This window comes from Zingiber officinale, chromosome 3B (genome assembly GCF_018446385.1).
Source record: "Zingiber officinale cultivar Zhangliang chromosome 3B, Zo_v1.1, whole genome shotgun sequence".
Lineage (NCBI taxonomy): Eukaryota > Viridiplantae > Streptophyta > Magnoliopsida > Zingiberales > Zingiberaceae > Zingiber > Zingiber officinale.
Window position 1 is genome coordinate 129,816,892 of NC_055991.1, and position 23,061 is coordinate 129,839,952.

A 23,061-nucleotide genomic window follows, 5' to 3' on the forward strand; every position below is an offset into this window, starting at 1 on the left:
ACAGAAATAACAATTAAGTTTTTGTTCCATTAGTAGGATCGGTTAACTATATGAATCATCCTTTGTTATCTGACTCAATTCTCAATTATATTTTCACCTATTTAAATTTATCCTTATTCTATCGTTGTTAACTAACTCGGATTTTTTTTTTTATCTATTTCTCAATTAATATATATATTAATCATCATCTCACATTATTTAAATAAATTTTTTATTGATAGTCTAAACATAATGATATGATGATTAAGTTGGGGCCTCTGACACGATGGTTAAAATCAAGGAAGAGTTAAATTTTAAAGCTAGCATCGATGATAACTTCGACCTATCGAGAGATATTCGATCGGGTTGTCAAGTTGACCGAACTGAGAGTTCACACGACGTTCATGGAGCTTTGAGCCAAGTCAACATTCCGTTAAGCCAACCTTATTCAGAAATAGCATAGTGAACTAGCTCGACAGAGTGATCTAGTCGATCAGACAATACATCCAATCGGACCAACTGGGCACTCAGTCTGTTTAAGTTTTCCAACTCAACTGAAGATGCCGAGTGAAAATCGAGTCGCCGACCGAATTCATAAAAGTCGACCGGGTGCCCCTCGAGAGGGATGACCGATCGGACTATTCTAGTGACTCAATCGATTGGCCAAATTAGGTTATTGTGGGCCCCGTGGCCCATCGACATCGTATTCCTTTTTTGACATTTTGTGCTACGGAGAACAAAGAATATTCTGCATATAATCTTCACATTCAAAGCTTCCAACTTGTTGATCGCAGAGATTACGGGTCCATTTTAGAAAAGGTGTCAGAACCTTTTTATGGTCTAACAATTTTGGAAAATACTTTGACGTGCATAGACACCACATGATACTATAAAAAGGGGTCTCTACCTATAGGCGCAAGTATGCGATGCTACATTTTTTGGACACGCTTGCAGCTACTGTTCATTCCACTATTCATCTACTTGATCACTGACTTGAGCGTCAGATGATTTGCGTCAGGGACCTTTTCCCTGGCCCGATTGCTAACGCTCTTTGTGACACACAGAACAATGAGTCTTCATTTGGTCAACATTAATGCCATCTTTTCCAGCCAACAATCTTCTCTACTTTCGGACAAGATTATATTGGCGTCGTCTGTGAGAACTTCACCTATATCCGAGACGTAAAGATGGGCGAGACTGGGCGACTCACCACAGTAACCTCACGCAAGAAGAACTAGAGACGTTGATAGCCACCTGAGTAGCTAAAATGGTGCAGCAACAAGAAGCAGCCATCGAGGGCCATCCACTATGTGACTCTGCTATCTTAGTTACTGACCAGCAGGCCGAACATGGAGCTAGAGTGGAAGGCCCGAGTAGGTTCCAGCCAACCCAACCTACCCCAGTTGCCTTTCCTCAAGCACCCGTTCTGCCAACCAATCTGTCGCCAGTGCCGCCATCACCAATTGCATATCACATGGTGTTGTTTCGAATGCCCCTTGACGACATGGGCCGAATGGAGAAGCCTCAGGGATCATCTTCCAAAAACGTGCCCACCCGAGACATTTGTAAAGGAAAAGCACCAATGGCCAACGATTCTCCCAAGTGGGTAAACATGCCATTTGCCCAAGAAATCTTGGATGACAAGCTGCCCGCTCGTTTCCGACCCCTCTCAATTGGAGAATATGATGAGATGATTGATCCAGAGGACCATTTACTCAAGTTTGCGAATGTGCCATGCTCCACTAGTATACAGACGGATGTCGAGTGTTCCTCACTACCTTGTCCAGCTTGGTACAAAGATGATTCAAATGACTGCTTGCTGAGTCCATTTGTTGCTTCAAAGACTTCCGAACGACCTTCTTTCATCACTTTGCTAGCAATCATATTTACCCCAAAACACCACTGAGGTTGTTCTCACTCAAGTAGGGGCCCAAGGAGACGATAAGAGTCTATATGAAGAAATTTAATCAAGTGACTATGGACCTATCGACCCACCCATCAAGGGTGGCACTGATCGACCCATCAAGGATTTCATCAGCAGTCTCCTTCTCCTAATTGCCAGCGCTAACGATGATCGGATGGACACCCGAGTTGAAAACCTGCAGGAGCCCATCGGAACCAGTAGCACGCCAATCAAAGAAACAATCAAACGCTGGCTCAGGCGTCCGCTAGTGCCTCCACGCCAAGTCACTCGGGAGGAAGAAAATCGGCACAATGCAGCTAGGGGTGACATTGGCATGATAGCAGATGGCTCGACAGATGGTGATACTAATCAGGCTAAAAAGTCGCACACACGCTGACTGGAGATTCACGTGGTCAGGTGCGGTCAAGGGAAAACACAAGGACCAGAGATTAGTTTTGGGCCCAAGGACTTAGAGGGGGTGGAGATGCCCCATGATGATGCGTTAATTATTAAAACCATAATTACTAACTATAATATTTACCGAATGTTTGTTGACACAGGCAACTTAGTGAACATCATTTTTAAGAAGGCGTTCGAGTAACTTCAGATAAACCGGAGCGAGTTTCAGCCAATGACAATACCACTATATGGATTTATTGGAAACGAAGTACAACCATCGAGCATGTCCAGCTGGCTATCTCTCTCAGGGAAGAGTTACTCATGAGAACCCGTCGAATGAATTTCAGTGTGGTGGACGCACCCTCGGCATACAATGTGATACCTGGTCGATCGACGCTGAATAAATTTTCAACCGTCGTCTTTACATTTTGTCAGAAAATCAAGTTTTTAGTAGACGGCTTGGTCAGTAAAGTTAGAGGAGATCAGGTTGTAGCGTGCAAATGCTACGTGGAGATTATGATGACTGAGTCTTGGGATGCTAGGAAAATTTAGTGTATAGAAGTTAATGTTATTCAGGAAGCTCCTCCAACCTTGGTCTATAAAGAAAATGAGGAAGTACATATCCATCCCAGCCGATCAGAGACCACCACTTACTTTGCATCCAATCTAAGCCCTAAGAAAAAGGCCGAGTTGATTGCCTATCTAAGGTACAATAATGATGTTTTCACTTGGATGACCTAGGAGCTTCTGGGTATCTTGCCAACTGTAATGGAGAACACATTGCATGTTCGATCGGATGCTCAGTCAGTTAAACAAAGAAAAAGAGACTTTGGAGTAGAGTAGAACCAAATCATCTGAGCATAGGTCGACAAATTCCTTAAGGCTGGGCATATCTAAGAAGTGCAGTTCCCAAGCTGGCTAGTGAATGTTATACTGGCGTCCAAGCCTAGGAACAAGTGGCCAATCTGCATTAATTTCAGAGATTTTAATAAAGTGTACCCAAAAGACTATTATCCCTTACCACACATTGATCAGGACTCAACTGCTGGTTGTGAGTTGATATGCATATTCGATGCATATCAAGGTTATCACTAGGTTTCGCTCATCAAAGAAGACTAAGAGAAAGTTAGCTTCATCACCGTAGAGGGAACATATTGCTATAATGTCATACCATTCAGATTGAAGAACGTGGGAGCAACAAACCAGCGATTTATGAACAATGTATTCTAGAAGCAGATCGACAGAAACATGTAAGTATATGTTGATGATATACTGATAAAATCAATCAGAGCTGCTAATTTATGTGCAAACATTGAGGAGATGTGTCAGACTCTGAGGAAGTATGAAGTTAAGCTCAACTTAAACAAATGTTTGTTTGAGACTAAAAGTGGACATTTCCTCGGCTACATTGTGATCGAGTGGGAAATTGAAGTCAACCTAAGCAAGGTGAAGGCCCTTCAGGATATTTTCCTGCCACACAATCTGAAAGAAGAACAACGTCTGACTGGGTGCATCATGGCTCTCTCACGATTCATCTCAAAATCGTTCGATTTGAGTATGCTATTCTTCAAGATACTTTACTGAGCCATCAAGTTCCAGTGGGATGCCGAGTGTGACAAGGCACTAGAGGATCTTAAAAATTATTTATCTTCTTTACCTGTACTCGTGGAGCCCATCATCGGTGAGCCACTGTGGATATACTTGTCTTCCACTGAGCAGGTTGTCGGGTCGACATTGGTGAGGTATGACGACAATGAACAACAGCTGATGTATTTTCTAAGTCATTTATTTAAAGATGCTAAATGCCGCTACACCGCTCTTGAGAAGTTGGCGTACAGGTTGATTTTAGCCGCTCGGAGGTTACACCCTTACTTTCTTTCTCACTCTATAATTATTCTAACTAATGGCACGCTGGGATGAGTACTCATCAACTCAGAGGCGTCCGGAAGATTGATCAAGTGTATCATAGAGTTAAGTGAATATGACATACAATATCAACCCGATCAGCCATCAAAGCTCAGACCTTAACTGATTTTGTGACAAATGTAAAATCTTGAGCGGGAAGAAACTTGGAGAATCTATATATGATTTTGTGACAAATGTAAAATCTTGAGCAGGAAGAAACTTGGAGAATCTATATTGATGAATCATCCACTTGGCAAGGTTGCGAAGTTGGAATCCTCATGTTATCACTACACGAAAATAGAATGCAATAGTCTATCCAGTTGAACTATCGAGCTATTAATAATGAAGCAGAATATGAGGCACTGATAGTTGGTCTGCAGGCGGCGAGATATGTGGTAGCTGCTCGGGTTTTCATTTACTCGGATTATCAACTAATGGCTCAACAACTATCGAGCAATTTTGAAATAAATAATGAACAGTTAAATTATATGCAGAAGCATTTGAAAAGATAAAATCAGGGTTTTAGAAGGTAATACTTCAAAAGATTCCCTGAGCAGAGAACCAGTATGCAGATAAGATAGCCAAGCTGGCTAGTTTCTTGAGCCCTTTGTCGTTTGATAAGCTGATTGAGCAAACACTATTAGTGGCTCATATTGAACGTCTAGTTGGAGCAGAAATACAAAGTGATTAGCACACACCTTTGATTGAATTTCTTCGACTGGGAAGTTTATCGGCTGATCAGGAATAAGCACGGATGATAAAAAAAGAGTTGTTCGGTTCACATTGATAGGAGATCACTTATACAAAAGAGCTTTTTCTAAACCACTACTCAAATGTATCGGATTAGACGATATTTAGTACATTTTATAAGAAGTACATCAGGGTTCATGTGGGAGCCATTTGGACGGTCGATCGCTCGCTTGGAATATTCTATTGATTGGATATTTTTGGCTTACCCTACAAGCAGATTCAGCTTGGCTGGTAGCCACATCATGTTTATTATGTCAAAAGCACCAAAACTACTACATCGACCCATGGAATTATTGAAGACGTCGATTGTCTTTTGCCCATTCAACCAGTAGGACACGAACATCGTAAGACCTTTCCTGATGACATCTGGTTAGAGGAAATTTCTCATCGCAATTGTGGATCGCTTCTCTAAGTGGGTGGAAGCTAAACTACTGGCTAAGATTAAAGAACAGATAGTCATCAAGTTTCTGTGGTAAAACATCGTGTATCGATTTGGTATTCCTTATAAGATTATTTTTTAATAACGGAAGACAGTTCCAAGGGCGAAGGGTCAGATAATGGTGAGGGAGTTACGGTATTCTGCAAGCTTTCACTTTTGTGCTTATCCCCAAAGCAACGACTAAGCGGAAGTCACCAATAGAGAAATTATTAGAGAACTCAGAACTCGGCTGGACCATCTTGGAGGAAGTTAGATCGATGAACTCCAAAATATATTGTGGGCTTATCACACAACACCTCGGGAGGATACGGGCATAACCCCTTTTCACTTAGTGTACGGAGGAGAGGCAGTAGTACCAGTGAAAATTGGTATTGAATCCGATCGAAGAGAATTTTATGATGAAGATAATCCTGATCGGCACTTTGTGGAGTTCGATCTTGTAGAGGAAGTTGGAGCGGGCCATACAAGGTGGTGTAGAAGCTCAACTCAGATTCATGTTACCTCCATGACACAAATGATAAAAACATGGACCGACCTTGGAGTGAAAATCATATACAGCCCTATCAAGTTTGAAAGTATGTTTGTACTAAATTTATGTAAGGTATTTTCATTCAATGAATATAGGCAAATGTAAGTGAAAATAACTAAATCACAGACTCTCGTGTCGATCGACCGAGTTATATGTGAGCTTTCTCTCACGATAAAATCCCAGACTCTTATGTCGATTGACCGAGTTATAAGTGAATTTGTTCTCACGACTAAGTTTCAAACTCTCATGCCAATCAACTGAGTTATAAGTGAGTTTACTCTCATGGCTAAGTCCTAGACTCTCATACCGATTAGCTAATTATAAGTGAGTTTGCTTTCACAACTAAATCCTGAACATGTTCATTATGAAGTTATTCGTTCAAAGTCTCTTATAAAGTCTAAATGATTCTTGTATGAGTGGATGGATGTTCAAATATTATGTGTGAAAGTTCAAACGAATAGTACCAAGTTAAATAAAGAATAGAATAAGAGACAGGGAAAACCTAAGGTATGAAAGTTATTTCATAAGGAAAATATATACAAGGTTTCACTAGAAGTTTTTAAAGAGGTTTTGTGGAGCCTAGACGATCAGATTGATAAAGGAAAAAGTTTTTATACATCAAACAAAATTAGGGAAAGTGTCCAATGGAACATATTCAAAGATCTTCTGACGCCTGATGAAATTTCTGGGGACATCAGTGGTTAGGTAGCCCTCTCCCTCAGTTGCTTGGCTGTCCTGTCTGTGCCATAGATGAACATTTTGGTGGTCCGATCGGTTAGCATTTGATTGAAATTTTTGGAGCGTAAGTATTCGACCCAAAAGGCTTCTAGCCGGTCGGGCTCTCCCTCTTGATACTATGAAAATTTATCCTTGGAAATTTCCATCTTGGCCTTTAGAGCCACCAACTCGGCATCTTTAGCCGCAAGGGCTTGCAAATGTTCCCCGAGTTGAAGCTCCTGTGCAACTTGCTCGATTGTTTGACTAATTTGTTTTGTTAGAAGAGCAACCTCCATTTCCTCTAGTTTCTTGGCTAAAATTTGGTTTTTTTTTGTTTTTGATATCTAGGTCCTCAATGATCCTAAGTTTTCTTGTGTTGGCCGAGTGGAGGGGTGACTTGTAGTTTTGACCTTGCTTCAAAAGTTTTTCGAGCTGGATAGCCTGGTCGTGAATCTTATCTTTCTCAATAGTGAGAGCCCATTCAGACCCCAATAATTGTTTCGATTGAATGTTTAGCTCTCTTGTTAGTTTATCCACTTCTTTAGACAACCGCTTGGCCAAAGCTTGTGATGTACCCACTTTTCTGACCAAGTCCTACAAAAGCTTATGCTCATGACCTAGCTAGGCTAGTTTCTAGCACATGGCTAGGTCGTCTACTCAAAACTATCAATATAAACGAAGGATTAGTTAAATCACAATGGAGAATATAAGTGTTTAAATGCCAAGAAAGCTTATCCCAATGGAGTACTAATTAAAGTGATTGACCAACTCTTTCGAAGAGCTCGTTGTCGCTCAGGCATGAGCATCCTCCTAGGTTTGGGCCAAGGGGCCTTAAATTCTGATTTTATGTTCGGGGCGCATGACTCGCTCAAGTCAGGGTACAGCCATTTATCAGTAGATAGCTTGAGGATAGTCGTGATTTGTCTATACCTGCCTGACTCGTTGGGCTCCGAGTTGGACCTAGTTAGGGACTTGGTGGTGGCTGAGTGTATCATTGAGACGAGCAATGCAGATTGGACTAGGAGTGGTAGAAAAAAGGTGACCGACTATGCCAAAAAAAGCTTCGATCAGTAATGTAGAAAGGGACGACATTCGATCGAAGGAGGTTGAAGTGGGCGGATTGGTTGCAACCCTAGGGATCGTTGAAGTGGAGCTCCCCGCTTGTTCAGATGGAGGTCGGGCTACAAAGGTTGCAGCAGAAGCTTGGGTCAAAGATGTAGTTGAACGGACTGGTGTGACTACTCGGCGCCTCTTGTGGTATTGTTGGTGGATCAGTGGCTTTGTTAAAGTTGTTGAATCAGAGGGGACAACTTCTGGCAGCAGGGATGGCTGAGATGGGGGTAGTTTCTCGGTGTTGGCAGCTGTGTCGCTCCCCGCGATCTAACTTGTTTCTTCTTCACCGGTCGGATTCTCAGATGGTCCTATCGACAGCAGCCCATGACTCTCCATCTCGGCAGCTTCTCAAGCCTCTATCTCATCATCGGCTAACTTAGTGGAATCACTTAGCAAAGCCTTCCACATGGTCCTAGTTGCAAAACAAAGAGAAAAATCAGTTAGATCTAACATAATTAGACAAAGGAAAATCTTACCGAAGTTGTCGGGCAATTGAGTTTGAATGGGACTCAATCTGAACATGTATAGCACCCCCTTAGTTAGCAATTTGTTGATGTGATATTTTAAACCAGCTAGATGAGTGGAGACTTCTAGGAAGACCAGCTCCCATCTATACTTGCTTAACTCGGGAGGGTTGAGCAACTCCATTTACCATCCAATTGCAAAAGTAAAAGGTTGGTCCGGTCAGAGGAAAAAATAATGGGACTTCTATTTGTTAGAACTGGACATTTTATCAAAAATGATTGTGCCCACTCAAGCTTGGAAAGGAAGACATCCGACTCAGAATTCTTCAGATAATAAAAATAATGGAAGAAGCGTGAGTGTAAAGGGACTCGGTGCAGTCAAAAAAGGACTGTAACTGCACATAGTAACCTAATGGAATTAGGCGTTAGTTGCTGCAAAGGGATATGGAAGTAAGAGCAAATTTGAGAAAAGAAGAGATGCAGAGGGAAGCGGAGGCCAACCATGAACTAGACCTTAAAGAAGGTGACGAAGCCGGCCTAAGGAAGGTTGGGTCGATCATGACCCGAGGGGATTACAAGGCGATAGGAAGGAGGAATATGATAGGAGCGACACATCTTGTCTATCTCGTCGCCATTAAAATTAGAGGCGATGGAGGTGTACCAGAGTCCGTGAATGGTAACGGGTGAACTGGAAGCCATGAGAGAGGAGGAAAGTTGAAAATGGGATGAAGACAAATAGACTTACGCAAGGAAATAGGAGCTTGAAAGATCGTTGGGACGGTGGGCGCATGACATCTCTTGCATAATGGCCAGGGGTTGATTCTTAGAAACTGAGGACCTGGGGTTTACTCCACCATGCGCATGACACTTGTGTACCTGCTCTATATCTGTGGGGTCAGTACTTGGGGGCCGTTAATGTAGAGAATCTACATTTGAAAGATAGTTGGCGACGACAAACAGAAATCAAGGGAGCGAAGAAGAAGAAGAAGAAGAAGAAGAAGAAGTAGTACGAAAATGAAGAAATGACGTCGTTTGCAGCAAACCTTAAAAATCATAGTGGGAATGCTGGAGAGCAGTTTGATCAAGAGCTTGGGAAAGCGAGACTTAATCTAGGTCGTTAAATTTAAACAGATAGCTATCACATCAAATTTCAACGGTCACTTGTCATATAGAATATTTTGTGGCACAAGTGTGCGACATGTGGTAACAAATAACAAAGCACATTTATGAGGGATGGGAGGTAATTCGTAGACTTATGATGAAAAATCATGATCAACATACTGCACATTAATGGTAAGTGATTTCTTGGTTTCCAAGATACTAAGGTGAGATCAGCCTAGGCCGAGCGATAGTACAAGGAGCGTTTGATTGGGAAACAAAAGACACAAAAATATGCAACTGCCAAGTTTTTCATCAGCTTAAGCCGAACGGCTGTTCGATCAGGAAATAAGAGAATCTCGAACATTGGCAGTGAAGATAATCTTAACACCCATGCGGGGTGAGTGAACGCTCGAACGGAGGACGAGAAGCATAAATAACACCAGAGTCCAGTCAGTCAGACTTGCAGCCTCCTTCGACTAGACTTGAGGGGGATGCTTGTGATACGACGATTAAGCTAGGGCCTCTGAGTTGGATTAAAGTCAAGAGAATCGGATGACAGGACGGTCAAAGTCAAGGAAAAGTTAACCTTTAAAGCCAACATAGATGATGACTTTGGCCGAGAGATAATCGACTGAGTCATCAAGCCGACTGAACTGAGGGTCCGATTGGCCTCTCATCCACATGACATTCATGGAGCTTTGAGACAAGTCAATATTCTGCCAAGCCAACCTTATTTAGAAATAGCACAGTGAATCAGCTCAACAGAGTAGTCTAGCCGATCGGATCATATGTCCGATCGGACCAACTGGGCACTCATTCTGTTTAAACTTTCAGACTCTACTGAAGAAGCTAAGTGAAGGCCGAGTTGCCAACCAGATTCACAAAAGTCGACAGGGTGCACCTCAAGATGGATGGTCGATCGGACTATTCTAGTGACTCGATCGGTTGACCAAAGTAGGTTATTATAGACTCCGTAGCCACCGGCAACATATTCCTTTTTTGACATTTTGTGTCAAGGAGGATAGAGATTATTTTGCATGCAATTTGTACATTCGAAGCTTCCACCCTATCAATAGTAGAGATTACAGATCTATTTTGGAAAAGGCGTCAAAACCTCTTTATGGTCTAACCTTTTAGAAAATTCTTTGAGATTCATGCATAAACACCACAGGGTACTATAAAAAGAGGTTTCAACCTACGACGCAAGTATACGATACTATATTTTGTGGACACGCTTGTAGCTACTATTCATTTCATTATCCATCTACTCAATCATTAACTTGAGCGTCGGAGGATCTATGCCAAGACCTTTTCCCTGGTTCAGTGTTACTAACGCTCTTTGTGACATGTAGAACAAGAAAGAATTTTCATTTGATCAATATAATGGTCATCTTTTTTAGTCAACTATCTTCTCCGCTTTTGGATATAATCACATATGTTTATATCATCTTAAATATGTTTTTAGGAGTTTGTTCCCAATAAATACAATTTTTAATTTTATTCTCTAATATTTTTATTTCATTACTTTTATGTTTATTTTGTAGCACAACATTTAATTTTATATAAAATCCAATACACTTGCACTACGTCCAGATTGATCGTTCGTATGTATATAAGTAGAGACGGATTCAGATCAGTATTATCCTGGATTGTAGCCCAGCACAGCTCTTGTCTCCATCGAGCGATCGCCGCCTCCCCCATCTTTGTCGGCCACGATACATAAGGGTGGTTAGGCGATTTTTTCTTCTCCGAGTTTCAGTTGATTTTGGGAGGGAAAAGACGGAGGGGAAATAAGAAAAGCCAATGGAAGCAAAGGAAAAAAAAGGGTACGGATTAATTATCAATTAAATACTTTAATTTAATTCAAGAGGATGAGTTGTAATGAAAAGTTTTGATTGATTGATTGAGAATAATTTTACTTCGAATTTGAGTTGTCAAGTAATTATGAGATATATGTAAATGATATAATAACAATAAAATTAAATGGTTTAAATTGACTAAACCATTTGATTAATTTAAACAAAGTTGGGAATTAATTACTCGTGTCATTTAGGATTATATTAAATTAGTTTTTTTTTTTATAAATTCGATTTATTGAAAAGTTCGATAGTAGATAAACCCTTAAATAATTTCACATATAGGAGAGTACATTTGTCTTTTTTTTTAAATGTTCTTAAATTATTTTTATGTATGAATAAATAATTTTGGATTATATATATATATATATATCATTATTTAAAAAAATGGGTATATAATTGATATTAAATATGGATTAATATTGAGATTTATCTAGCGAGATTAAAATGAGGGAAAAGTTAAAACCGGTGCTCCTATGATTTTGTTTCTTTTCATATATTTACTTATCGTATGATGACATATATTAGAATTAGTAATTTTTTTGATGTCTCTACTTCTGCCTCGTGTTGCATTTTACTTGTGTAAAAATATTTTATGACGACATAAACAAACTAGTAGAATTCATACAGGTTATTAATTATAAAATTTGAGATAAATAGAAAACTCCATTGCTCATAATTGTTCTCTGAGCTCCGACTATAATAGAGTAGTGAACTGTTTATAATGGGGGCAAAAATGACGATTCATTAGTCCCAATGTCTCCATCAATTTATTCTTAAATCAATATAGAGGAGATAAATCATGAATAATCATTAATCATTAATATACGTGACTAAGGTATAAAGAAGGATATGTTAAATTTTGATCCTAAGATTTTATATGTCAATACCCTATGCGATAACTATAGCACCATCTCGAGATGACGTACCAACTGTTTATAAAACTATATGGCCACGAGAGTATGCGGTAGCGAGTTGACGTCGTAGTCAGGATATATGTTCACCAATGACATATCAAATAATAATATTAAATTTTGTGAATATTAGCTCTAGACTTTTCCTTTTAGCAGATTTATTGCTCATTATTATATATTATACATTTTGATATTATTATCATAGTGACATTATTGATGATCATGAAAATGAAGTTAGGCAGTGGCAGGCGAGGAACAACTTGCTTACTGACTAGCAAAACGACTGCGCAAGCATTTTAATAAGGACTTGGACGGGATAGGAAGGCCCCGCTGTGAAATTGTTCTTAGGGGGTGCTTGGTTGGAGGGAATGAGAAAGGGATTGAAAGTGGATGTTTGGTTGGGAGGATTAGTGGTGGATCCCACGGATTCATTACCCCAAACATGAGAATGAACCATTCCCTAGCAAAAGGAGGGGAATGGGAAACCCCCCATTCCCATTCCCCACTTCTATCAATCTCATTCTCATTCATATTCCCTTATGTGAACCAAGCAACCCCTTATTTTCATTGAATACTAGCTAGCAGGTACAGTGCACCTGAAACCTGACTCGCCACCAACTCATTCAGATAAGAAACACTGAAGAGAGGTGGATTATTCATGGCGTGCCATGTAATCAAACTACTATTGTCGGATGGAGTGATGGCACACATGATGAAGGGAATAACAACCGACAGGAGAGGTGGGAGAGAGGTGGGCTTCCACTTTCTTTCCAACTTTGGGGCTCTGCTGGTGCCTTGCTTCCCACTTAAACTAAAGGTCGAGCGAGGCACATGAGGTCGGCAAATCTCGATTGGGACAAGTTTTTATTTTAGTCGAAAGAAGAAGACCCATTATTAAGAGGCACCGGCCGAGGTAAGAGCTTCTAAGCTAGGTTTATCTGGTGCATAGATACCCAGGCCTGCAGAGATGCTTGAGTAGTATATTGATAAACCGAAGTTAAGTTCGACTGGTTCATCGCAGCTTGTTTCAGAAAACACAAAAAACAAAGACTGAACGATCGATGCACCTTGCGTTTAAATTTAATAGAACAATCCTGGGATTTGGAATTCGCGTCTAATGAAAACAATGACAAAGAATCTAGTTATCATGCAAAGAGAATAATGAATAACTTGGGGCAGGAAAATGTAATTTGATTCTTAGTAAATTGCAGCAGGGGAACAAGATGTGAGAATAGTTAGATTCCACCTGAAACAGTCGCGACAAAAACCTTCACATCTTACAGTTCGACGTGGAAATTTCAACAGACGGAAAATTTAGGCACCCTATAAAGAACATAAACAGCTGATAAGAGAATCTTCGCACCAGATAAACTGACAAAATGCAAATAAGATGTCGACGACGAGATATACCTGCATATAAATGTCTCGCTATCTTTGAAATTAAATTTTTTACCACTCTTCCGTAATCCTGCTGCAAAACAATAAACAAGGTAGAAAAAGAATTGGACTTTTATCTAGAAACTGTAAACAAGATATGATAAGAGTATCAAATTGTAAGCATGCAGTGCCAAAAAAATGGAAGCAAAGCAGCTGAGCTAAACAAATTTAATCCAAAAGAATTTTTTAAACTAAAAGAACAGCAGAGCATTTACATAGAATTATTATTATTATTATGTTTTTGCCCAGTATGTCACCAGAAACATGCAGCATACAGGTTGGCCATCACAACACCATCACGTAACAGAGCTTTAAACAAGCATGAAAGTTATATACAGAGGTGGCAGAGCCACATGGCACACCTCGAGCACAACCTTTGACCACCTCTTTTGTGGCAACCACATTGTCCTTATTGTAAGAAAAACCCCTTCGCTATATTCTACACCTACAAAGAAAAGGGCTAACGAACAACTGGACCTCAAACAACCTCTTGACTCTGAAAACCTGCCTTCTACTCAAAACTGGCAAGAAGTGCCCAACCTCTGCTTTTGTCTCAGGCCAGTAGAACCACTTTTCCGGCTATGGAATGCATCTTGAAGCAACTCCTGGAATTTCTCAAGAAATGCAGACCACTCCTCCTCCCCCATGTCAGCAAGTTTCACAAAGCTGACACTCGTGGGCATTGGTTCATTTGCACTCCTACTATTACCGACCTGAAGCTTACTGGCACCTCCACCATTATGAAATCTAGTAGCCGCACAGCTAGCTCTTGGACAATGTTGGTTCTTTCTGGTGAGGCTTATGCCCTTCAGAGAAGCAGTCAGACTTGGAACATGTTGAGACCATTCACAACTAGGGGGGTAGAAACAATGTTCCTCCACCTCACTGTCTCCATTCACCTCATCTTCCAGCTCCTCCTCAAAGCTCTCGTCTAAACGTGAAAGTGGATTTTTAGATATTTTTCCTTTTGATCCAAAATAATAAGATGATGGTGATTTCACAGTCAGTGCATCATCTTCCTCACATTCTATATCGAATTGAATTGCATCATCATCATGTGGGTTAATAACTGGAGAAAAAACAGATCTTTCTGCTATCAACCGTCTCACCTTAATACACACAACTTCCAGTTCACTTGGCTCTTCTTCCATTCCCTTGAACTCCCTGCTCATCATCTCACCAATATCTGCCAGGCAAAGCCCCCAAACAGCTGCTTCCTTAAGAAAAATAGTCGACAAAATCAAAACTCTAAGACAGGCTTCGCGAATCATAGGTAACTCCATCCGAAGCATCTCAGAATCTTTCACGGGATCAAGGTTAGCAATATACTTGAGCTCATCCTCAGAGAAAGGGATTGATGCCTGTGGCCAGTGGATCCACTCAAAATAAGGATCCTCCAAACTTTCTGGCAAACATAGACCATGATCAATCGGAATGAGTTGTGTCTGAACCCCAAATCCTCCTGTAGTTTCATGACATTTCTTCACCAAAAGATTTCCGGCATGCCTGTCAGTATTGAAAATTCTAATATCAAGTATACCTATCCTGTGTACAGCAGCAACTGAGAAGCTGGAGGTTCCATGGTCACTTGCATCAAAGTCATGCGGAATGAACTGCTGAAAAGATGCTATCTTGCTTACAACACTACGCTTCCTATCAATAGTACCTTTACCACTGGTGCCGTAGTTCATAGCTTCATTCACATTGAAAACTGAATGAGTAATTTTGACAAGGACAGTCGGAGGAACATTGGCAAAATGATCGTAATCAAGAAGATATGCAGCAACTTCTCTGAATCCAGTCTCACCAACCCGCACTGATCTCTTCAATCCCGGTTGCCCAAGTGCCTTGCCAGTAAAGCCTTTAGGGTTATTTGGTGCAAATGGTTCTTCATCAGTAGGCTTTACAATAGCAACGCTCTCACCTTTAATATTCCTAAAATAATAAGCACCACCAAGACCACTATGAACAGGAATTGGATCAATGCCAATTTTAATAGCCTTCACGACATCCTTAACCAGCTCCTTTGTTTGACAGCAGCGGCTTGAGCACACTAAAATTTCAATTGGACCACTTCGATCTCTTTGTTGGATGTCCTTTCCAGTTGGGGAGAGACATGGAGTGGAAGAGCTTCTGTGCAGTGCATTCCTTGTAAGAAGTAAAGGAGAATCATTCCGGACAGCACTAAGGTCATTTTTCAGCACAAGATCACCAACCGTAAGAGAGCTCTCTTCAGTAGGCACATTGAGAGCAATTTGTAATCTTCTTTTTACAGTGTGGACATTATCTCCACGATCTAGTTCAATCCCCAACACACAGCCAGTTTCTGTTTGGACAAACACCCGTCTCCGCCCACTTGGCTTTCCTTCACTTTGATTGCTACCATTGTAATCGCTGCTGATGGAACGGTTGAAAATGGAAACAGCCATCTGGGTCTCACTGGGACTCTCCAAGTTAGGGGAGATGGAATCGAGAGGATCTGCTGTTGTTAAACACAGAGGATGTGACAAGGAAAATTTCTTTCTTTCTCCTCTTCTCCCTTGGGCACACGCCACACACAAAGATTGACGGGGTAGTAGAAAGAAGATATGACTCAGGTTCGTTCATTAAGAGGGAAGGTTGCAGCCGACCAAGAAACCTTTACATTTAGCACTGGATAACAATAGAGGACTAGATAGAACAACAGGCACTAGGTTGGAAAGGTCATAGCATTGGACATTAGGCTAACAGAATCTGCCAAACGTAATATTAGGGTTATAACAAAATAGAATGAACTATAGCAGTTTAACATCGATGATATTAAGAGTTCGAGCAAATGGCAAACTATATTACAAATATAAATAACGCGAGGTTAAAGAAAGCACAGTAAGGATCAAGAGCCATACTGCTTGGAGATCGATTACAAAATGTTCAAACAAAAACTAGATAAGAAATTGGCGTCATCAAAACCACAAGAAGAACAGTTGTTGACTATGAGTCTACGAGAGTGAAGAAAGGGGAGGGAAAACGAGGCGTTTATTTGAAGATCAAGTTGGAATATCAGACAGGCAGAAGTTCAAGTTGCTTGTTCAAACAGCGGATAAAAATTTGTATTCTGATCTCCAAATGATGAGCCATCTAGAACAAATCAAATAACTAATCGCCCACCCACGACGAAGTGACTGAAAGATCAGCATCAAGGTTAAGCCTATCCACTAAATTATAAAAGCAGAGAAAACGTTACAGCTACTGACTCCGAGGGATCATCAAACCTCAACGAAAGTAGAAAGATTCTTTTCCATTTTAACGCCAAAGAAAAAAAACGAAAATAAAATTATCAACCCAGCAAAAAAATTAATAATAATAAGGAAGCGCTCTCTCTATTCATCTGTACTAACTCCCCCATTGCGTTGAGGGGGCAGATCCAAAACTTCCATCTGGTAAAATGCCCAAAAATTTCAGATAAAAGCACAACAATCTAGGCAAAACCCCTCTCTAGCCAAATGAAATCACGCCTCAAACATTCTAACCCGACATCAAGCCAACCCCTTCGTGTCCCCACAGTTCCACCAAAAAAACGCCAAAACTCGCACAGATCAGGCGAAGCACGCTAGATCAGGAACGATTATCAACTTGATCTCAAGAAGAAAAGGTCTAAAGGCCTGGTAAAGAGGCGCGCGGCGATCGGCAGAGAGGAAACAACTCACCGGTGGCGGAGGTCTCGCCGCAAAGCTCGGTCGGCCTACATCGCCATGCCGACCGACGGCGTCTCCATGAGCTAACCAGACGGAAGCGTATCGCGCCTTCCTCCTCCTCCCGCTCCCTCGAGCTCCACTTGCTCCTCCTCCGGTGTTCGAATCTTCTTCGGCCCTTTATTTAAAGGTTAAAAAAATGAGCCCTCGAGTTAAGGCATTGATTAGAGATTAATTGAGGATTAATGGTGCCTTCCGTTACGAGCCTCGTACGCGGGTTAGAAGAAGACTCTAGAAACGGGCGTAAGACGCGGCAAGGCCATCCGATTGGCTGCCAGAGTAATCGGACGTTAGAGATTCGTCCACGTGAGCCGAATAGATCGGATCGCATTTGGTCTGATCACGGGCGTCGCCACCTTGTACCAGAGGTTACCAAACCGGGCCGCCGCGATCCGATATGGCCCGTTAAAGATTGGGTCGGGCTGTGCAACACTCGGATCTGACCATCCGATATTGTTTATTAACATAAAATATTAGATCATACGTCATCATTCATCTCCTGGAGCATTATTTTTTATGTTGTTATAGAGCTTCCACATTCTTTCTTTTTGATAGTTTTCTCAGACCATAACAGATGAGTGATTATGGCATGCACGTATACACTCCAGCATATTATTTAAGTGGTTCAACTCTTGAGTAAAAAGTGGTCTCAAATAAGGAGGTCAAACATCCAATAAAATATTTTTTATCCATTATGAATTGATCCTAATATCTATCTATGCGGGGATCAGTGTGTTCAACTCAAAGCCACAAAATGATGTATTGGTGAGCTCTATCTTGTACTTTTCAGTCTGGAGTCAACTAAAATGCTTCATTGATACTTCTCTCCATGAAACACAATCGTCCACCAGAACCCTCCCAAAATTGAGGGATTAACTTTTGGGAGGGATCAAGTTAGAGTGGAAACTGTTTCTGAAGAATATCAAGGTTTCGAGAGTCGCAAGCATCAAACATGTCGTTCCAAGATGCACAGCTGCAGAAAACAAAGATTGAACTCAACTACTCTTTTCGACTTTGTAGCAGATTGGATAGTGTTCTTTTTCCCTCATGAGTTAATAAAAAGGACTAGAAAGTTACTCCCCGGAATACCTGAGAGAGAACCTCAAATACTGCCAGGCAATGCTTTTGGATGGATTCTTCATAGGCAGCATTCTTCGTTACAAAAATGCCTTAATTGGGTTGTTGAAATAACCCATAAACGCATCTGAAATCCATCAAAAATCACCATGCTACTCGTTGGTATCATGAATAATGATGTGCCTCCACGCTCTGGTAATCCCTGCTGACACAGTGATACAGAGGTCCCATCCGGTATGAGTCAACTGTCTAGGCGGAGGACAAAATAAAGATGATCAACATCAAGATGTCAAAGGGCTCATCTACGGAGACCGAGCAGAGGTTGACCAGAAGGGCCGGTCGAGCAGACAATGTCCGTTCAGCAATGGGCTTGGCTGACCACCCGCCTAGCTCGGAACAATATGGTATGATCGTCAAACGCTTAGTATGGAGCGGCAGAACATCAGAGACCAGAGCGATTGTCCGATCGAGAGGCGGGGCAACTAACTATACCCAATCGCCGCAAAGAAGAACAACTGAGGCCGACCAAGCGGAGGAGTACTGGGCCGAGCGGTTATCTCGCTCGGCCAATCAACAGGATCACTGACCTATCTCAGGATATCCTTTTGAGAGATAGGGTCGGCGACATGGGGCATGGTCAACAAGCGGATCGTACGGTGACAAATCGGAGGGCGTGCCCACGACCAATTGGAGAACGTGTCTGATACGAATATATTTGGAGGGCTCAAAATGTGATAAGGGAGAAGATGGAGGGCATTTTCGTCATTTCATATTAAGGGTTTTGAGTTTATGAGCACTGTTCACAGAACAGAGGAGGGTGATTCCGGTTCGTGCTTTTGGCCGCCGCAGAGAGGATTTTCTTCCTCCCTTCACGCCCTTCGCTGGCGTCAACGCCAGCCGCCAACCACTCCTCTTCTCTTCCTCGTCTTCGTCCCCTTCCTCCGACGTTTGGAGGAGGTTTTTTCTTCCGTCACCATTTCTTCCACCACAAAGGGGGTTTTTTGGGCTCGCTGGGTTCGCAGCCGCAACCGCCAGCCTCCTTCTCTTCTCTCCCTCTCCTCCCGCTGGCAGACAGGATCGTGGCCTAGGACGTGGCAGAGGGATGTGGTCGTGTACCCCTCTCCTCCCCGACAAGTTCGTTTTCTCTCTGCCGCGAGGCATGCCGACGGGCCGGGGCCGAGGGGGCTAGGTTTTGGTTCTGCGCCGCCATCTCGAACAGAGAACCTCCACATCTCTTCCGCCACCAGGAGGGAGAGGGAAGAGGAGGGCTTGGTCCGTCGCCTCAGGGAGGCCGACGTCAACTGACGGCTCCGACGCCGCTCCCGCTGCTCCACTTCATGTGTCACACCCTCTTCACGCCATCGTCGCCGCTGGGAGCACGTCGCAGCCCCCTGGCCAGCTGCCTCCATGGCTGCAGGCGCCTCCATACGCCGCGACCAACATGCTCTGCCGCCAACGCGCGCCGCCGCCTCCAGAGGCGCCGACCGCTCGTGCTATTTATCTACACCGGCCTTTGAGTCTGGATGGTGTTCGGCTAGCGAGCCAATCTGGTTCCGGCCATCTAGCCGTTGTGTTTCGCTGCACGCACCGTTATTATGCTTGTGATTTACTGGTATTATCTGGTCTGCGTGCCGTGTGCCGTCCTGTGATCCGCTATCATATCCGGCCTACATGTCGTCTCTTTGGATCTCTGCTGCGTCGGATTCCATGTTGCCGCCCTCAGATCCGGCTCCTTAGCTTGTAAAATACCGAAAATGGAGAAATCACCTTAAGGAAATTTTTCATAATTTTTGAAAATTTTCTGGGAATTTTTCGGAGCTCGTATGACAAATTTACGGGGATAAAATTGTACCACGAGAAAGCCTGTTTAGGCTACCCCATTTTAGCAAGGAAATGTTTGATTTTTTTAAAATATTTTCTTTTCTTTTATTCTTTTCTTTTTCTTTTTTTCTCCCATTCGTTTTCTTTCTCTCCCGCCGAACCACTCGCGTGCCCTAACCGCTCCTAGCCGGTCTCCTTTCTCCTCCCACGCATACAAAAAACTGAGCCATCGCCGATCCCCTCTCTTCCTTGCTTCTCTTTTCCTCTTCTCCGATCGCGCCGCACCTCTTCCCAATTCTCCTCTCTTCCCCGACGCCACCTCCTCTCCCTCTGCCCTAATCTGAGCTGCGCACATGCCTTAGCGTTTGCCGACGCCACCCCGATCTCCGACACCAGTGATCGACGGTTGCCGCTGTCCGTGAGCCCTAGCCCCGGCCGACCCACGACTCCCTTCTTCCCTCTGTGTAGCCACCGGTCACCACAACCGACGTCGATCCCTCCACCTTAGCGTCGCCACCCTTCTCCTCTTCGGATCTGTGCGTCGACGCTGATCACCAACCATAGGAACACCAGCGTCGATCGCCACCTTGTCACCCGGGTTCCACCTCCTCTCTGCCTTGCTTTCGTTCCCCGTTGTTGTGTTGTTGGCGCACTGTGCCCTAGATCACCGGAAGCCGAGAGCTGGAGAAGGTGACAGCGAGCAGCAGTAATTCGGCTGTGTGATTGAAGGTAAGGGCTTAGGGTTTGGTTCTCGAGTTTGTGCTCTGTTTCTTGTCCTACCGTGAGCAGCGCTTGTGTTGGGTGGAAGGTTATGCTAACTAAGGATGGTGGTCTCTAATTGTAGATTCATTGTGCTGTGATGATTTTTTTGTCTAGGTCTCCAGCAACAGCTACTCCTTCTAGCAGCACCATCCCTAGTTGTGGGTCAACAGTGGTTGCGAATTTAGGTAAGGTGTGTTTTCTTTCGTTGTAGCTTACACCTAGAATGGAAGCTAGGGAATGTTAGTAATGAATTGTTCTTAATTTGATTTAAGGTTAGGTTTAGATTTTAATCTAATCAATTAGTGGAATGATTAGGGTTTAACGAAGTTAGCCCTAGTTGATCAATGGATTAGATTTTAGCCGGGCATTTGACTTAGCTAATTAATTTATGTAATTAGCTAAATCAGTATATCATGTGTTACAGGACTTTGATTCGAGACGGGCATCTCGACGAAGGATTTCTGGATTCGATTTTCTATTGAAGCGGGTACTTTGACTTATCTTTTTAGATATATCATTTGATATGCATAGTAGTGTTTTTAATAAATAGTAATGATTATGTTTCTTATCTGCATCGGTTGGTCACTACCCGATACTTGTTACTGTTGGTTAGTCCTAGGAAAACGTACCGGTTCCACTGTACAAAATTTTTTGTACAAGTGTCGAACCTTTTCTTAAATAACCTATTGTGTTCTTTAGAAGTTAAATTAGGAATCGCAGACGGAACTTAACATCATTGATTCCAAATTTAACTTATCTATTCTTAATGGTTTATATTTGAATCACAAGCGGAACTTAACACTATTGATTCAAATCCACCTATATTATTAATTTCATTAAATATTAATTTCCGAAATTGACTTCCAGAACTGTATGGCGAGGCACATGGCTTTCTTGGATATGGGGGCAACCACCACATGCTAGACAAAATCTTTTAAGGAAAGCTAATATTTAATTTCCTTAAATAACTTTAGGTTAATCAAAAATAACAATCGAATCACAAATTCGAAAAAGAAGAAAACACAAACTCGAAAAATAAATTCGATAAACTAGATCTAATTGTCTCTTGTATTTAGAATTCTTACAAAGAAAATAACTAGTATGATGCGGAAGAAAACTACTAGTTATACCTTCTCTTTGTAAGCTAATGACCTCGAGATCTTCTACCGTATTTCTTGCCTTGCCTTGGACGTCGTGTGGGCGACGATCCTCTAAGATGAACACCACCCAAAAGCTTCCTCCTCTTCTTCTAAAATCCGGTCACCACCACCACCAAAGAGAAGAGAGCAAAAGGGAAAAGAGAAGGGAGAGAGGGGCCGGCCACTTGAGATCTCCAAGCAAAAGAATAAGAGTTGTGTCTCATGAAGCCTCCTCACCCCTTCTTTTATATTACTTGCCCAAGGCAAATAAGGGAAGAATTTTTACAAAAATTAAAATCTTCTAAGAGTTTTTCCTTTTCCCTTTTAATTTTTCTTCTTCTGTCCTCTTGATTGAATCAATCGCCAACATTAATTTTGTGATGATTTTTTTTTAATTATGGCCGGCCCCTTGCTTGGGCACCAAGCAAGGTGGCCGGCCACCTCATCAAGAGAAAAGGAAATATATTTTTTTAAAAAAATTTACAAGAAGAAATCCTCTTATAAAATTTACAAGCTCTCTTTCCTAAAGTAGGAGTTAAAAAAGGAAAGTTATAAAAATTAAAATCATGTTTTAAAATTTAAAACTTCTCTTATAAAATTTCCTTTTTAACATGATGATAGAAAATTTAAATTTTAAAACTTCTCTTCCTTTTTTTCTAAACCATGAAGATGGTTAAAAAAGGAAAGTTTTAAAAACTTTTAAATTCTCTTTTAAAACATATGACCTAATTCAAATAAAGAAAATTTTTAAATTTAAAATCTCTCTTTTAAAACTTGTAGTTTTCTTCAAAGAGAAGATTTTAAAAATTCAAAACATCCCTCCTATTTGAATTAATCTTGGTCAGCCCCTACATGCTTGGTCACCAAGCAATAGGGTCGGCCCCTATAAAGAGGATGTGGCCGACCCTTGCTTGGTCACCAAGCATTGGGCCAGCCCCCTTCTTGGACACTAAGATGGGTCTTTCATTTGGATGGACTTGAAGCTATAATGAGGCTACGACAGGGACCTAGAGGAGAAATTGATT

General features: G+C 41.9%; 1 protein-coding gene and 1 long non-coding RNA gene across 2 annotated transcripts; one reads left to right on the forward strand and one right to left on the reverse strand.

Moving 5' to 3' along the window:
- Nucleotides 1–13,716: 13,716 nt before the first annotated feature.
- Nucleotides 13,717–17,398, reverse strand: LOC121967727 (phosphatidylinositol 4-kinase gamma 6-like). The gene is made up of 2 exons (XM_042518130.1): nucleotides 17,193–17,398; nucleotides 13,717–16,239 (listed from the first exon to the last, which is right to left on the reverse strand). The coding sequence occupies exon 2, from the start codon at nucleotides 15,933–15,935 to the stop codon at nucleotides 14,022–14,024; it is 1,914 nt and encodes a 637-aa protein (XP_042374064.1). The 5' UTR covers nucleotides 15,936–16,239; nucleotides 17,193–17,398; the 3' UTR covers nucleotides 13,717–14,021.
- Nucleotides 17,399–20,298: 2,900 nt separating this feature from the next.
- LOC121968625 lies at nucleotides 20,299–21,385 on the forward strand. Its single transcript, XR_006108240.1, has 3 exons — nucleotides 20,299–20,864; nucleotides 21,012–21,082; nucleotides 21,322–21,385. It is a non-coding gene; the product is annotated as an uncharacterized LOC121968625 (long non-coding RNA).
- The last annotated feature ends 1,676 nt before the right edge of the window (nucleotides 21,386–23,061 follow it).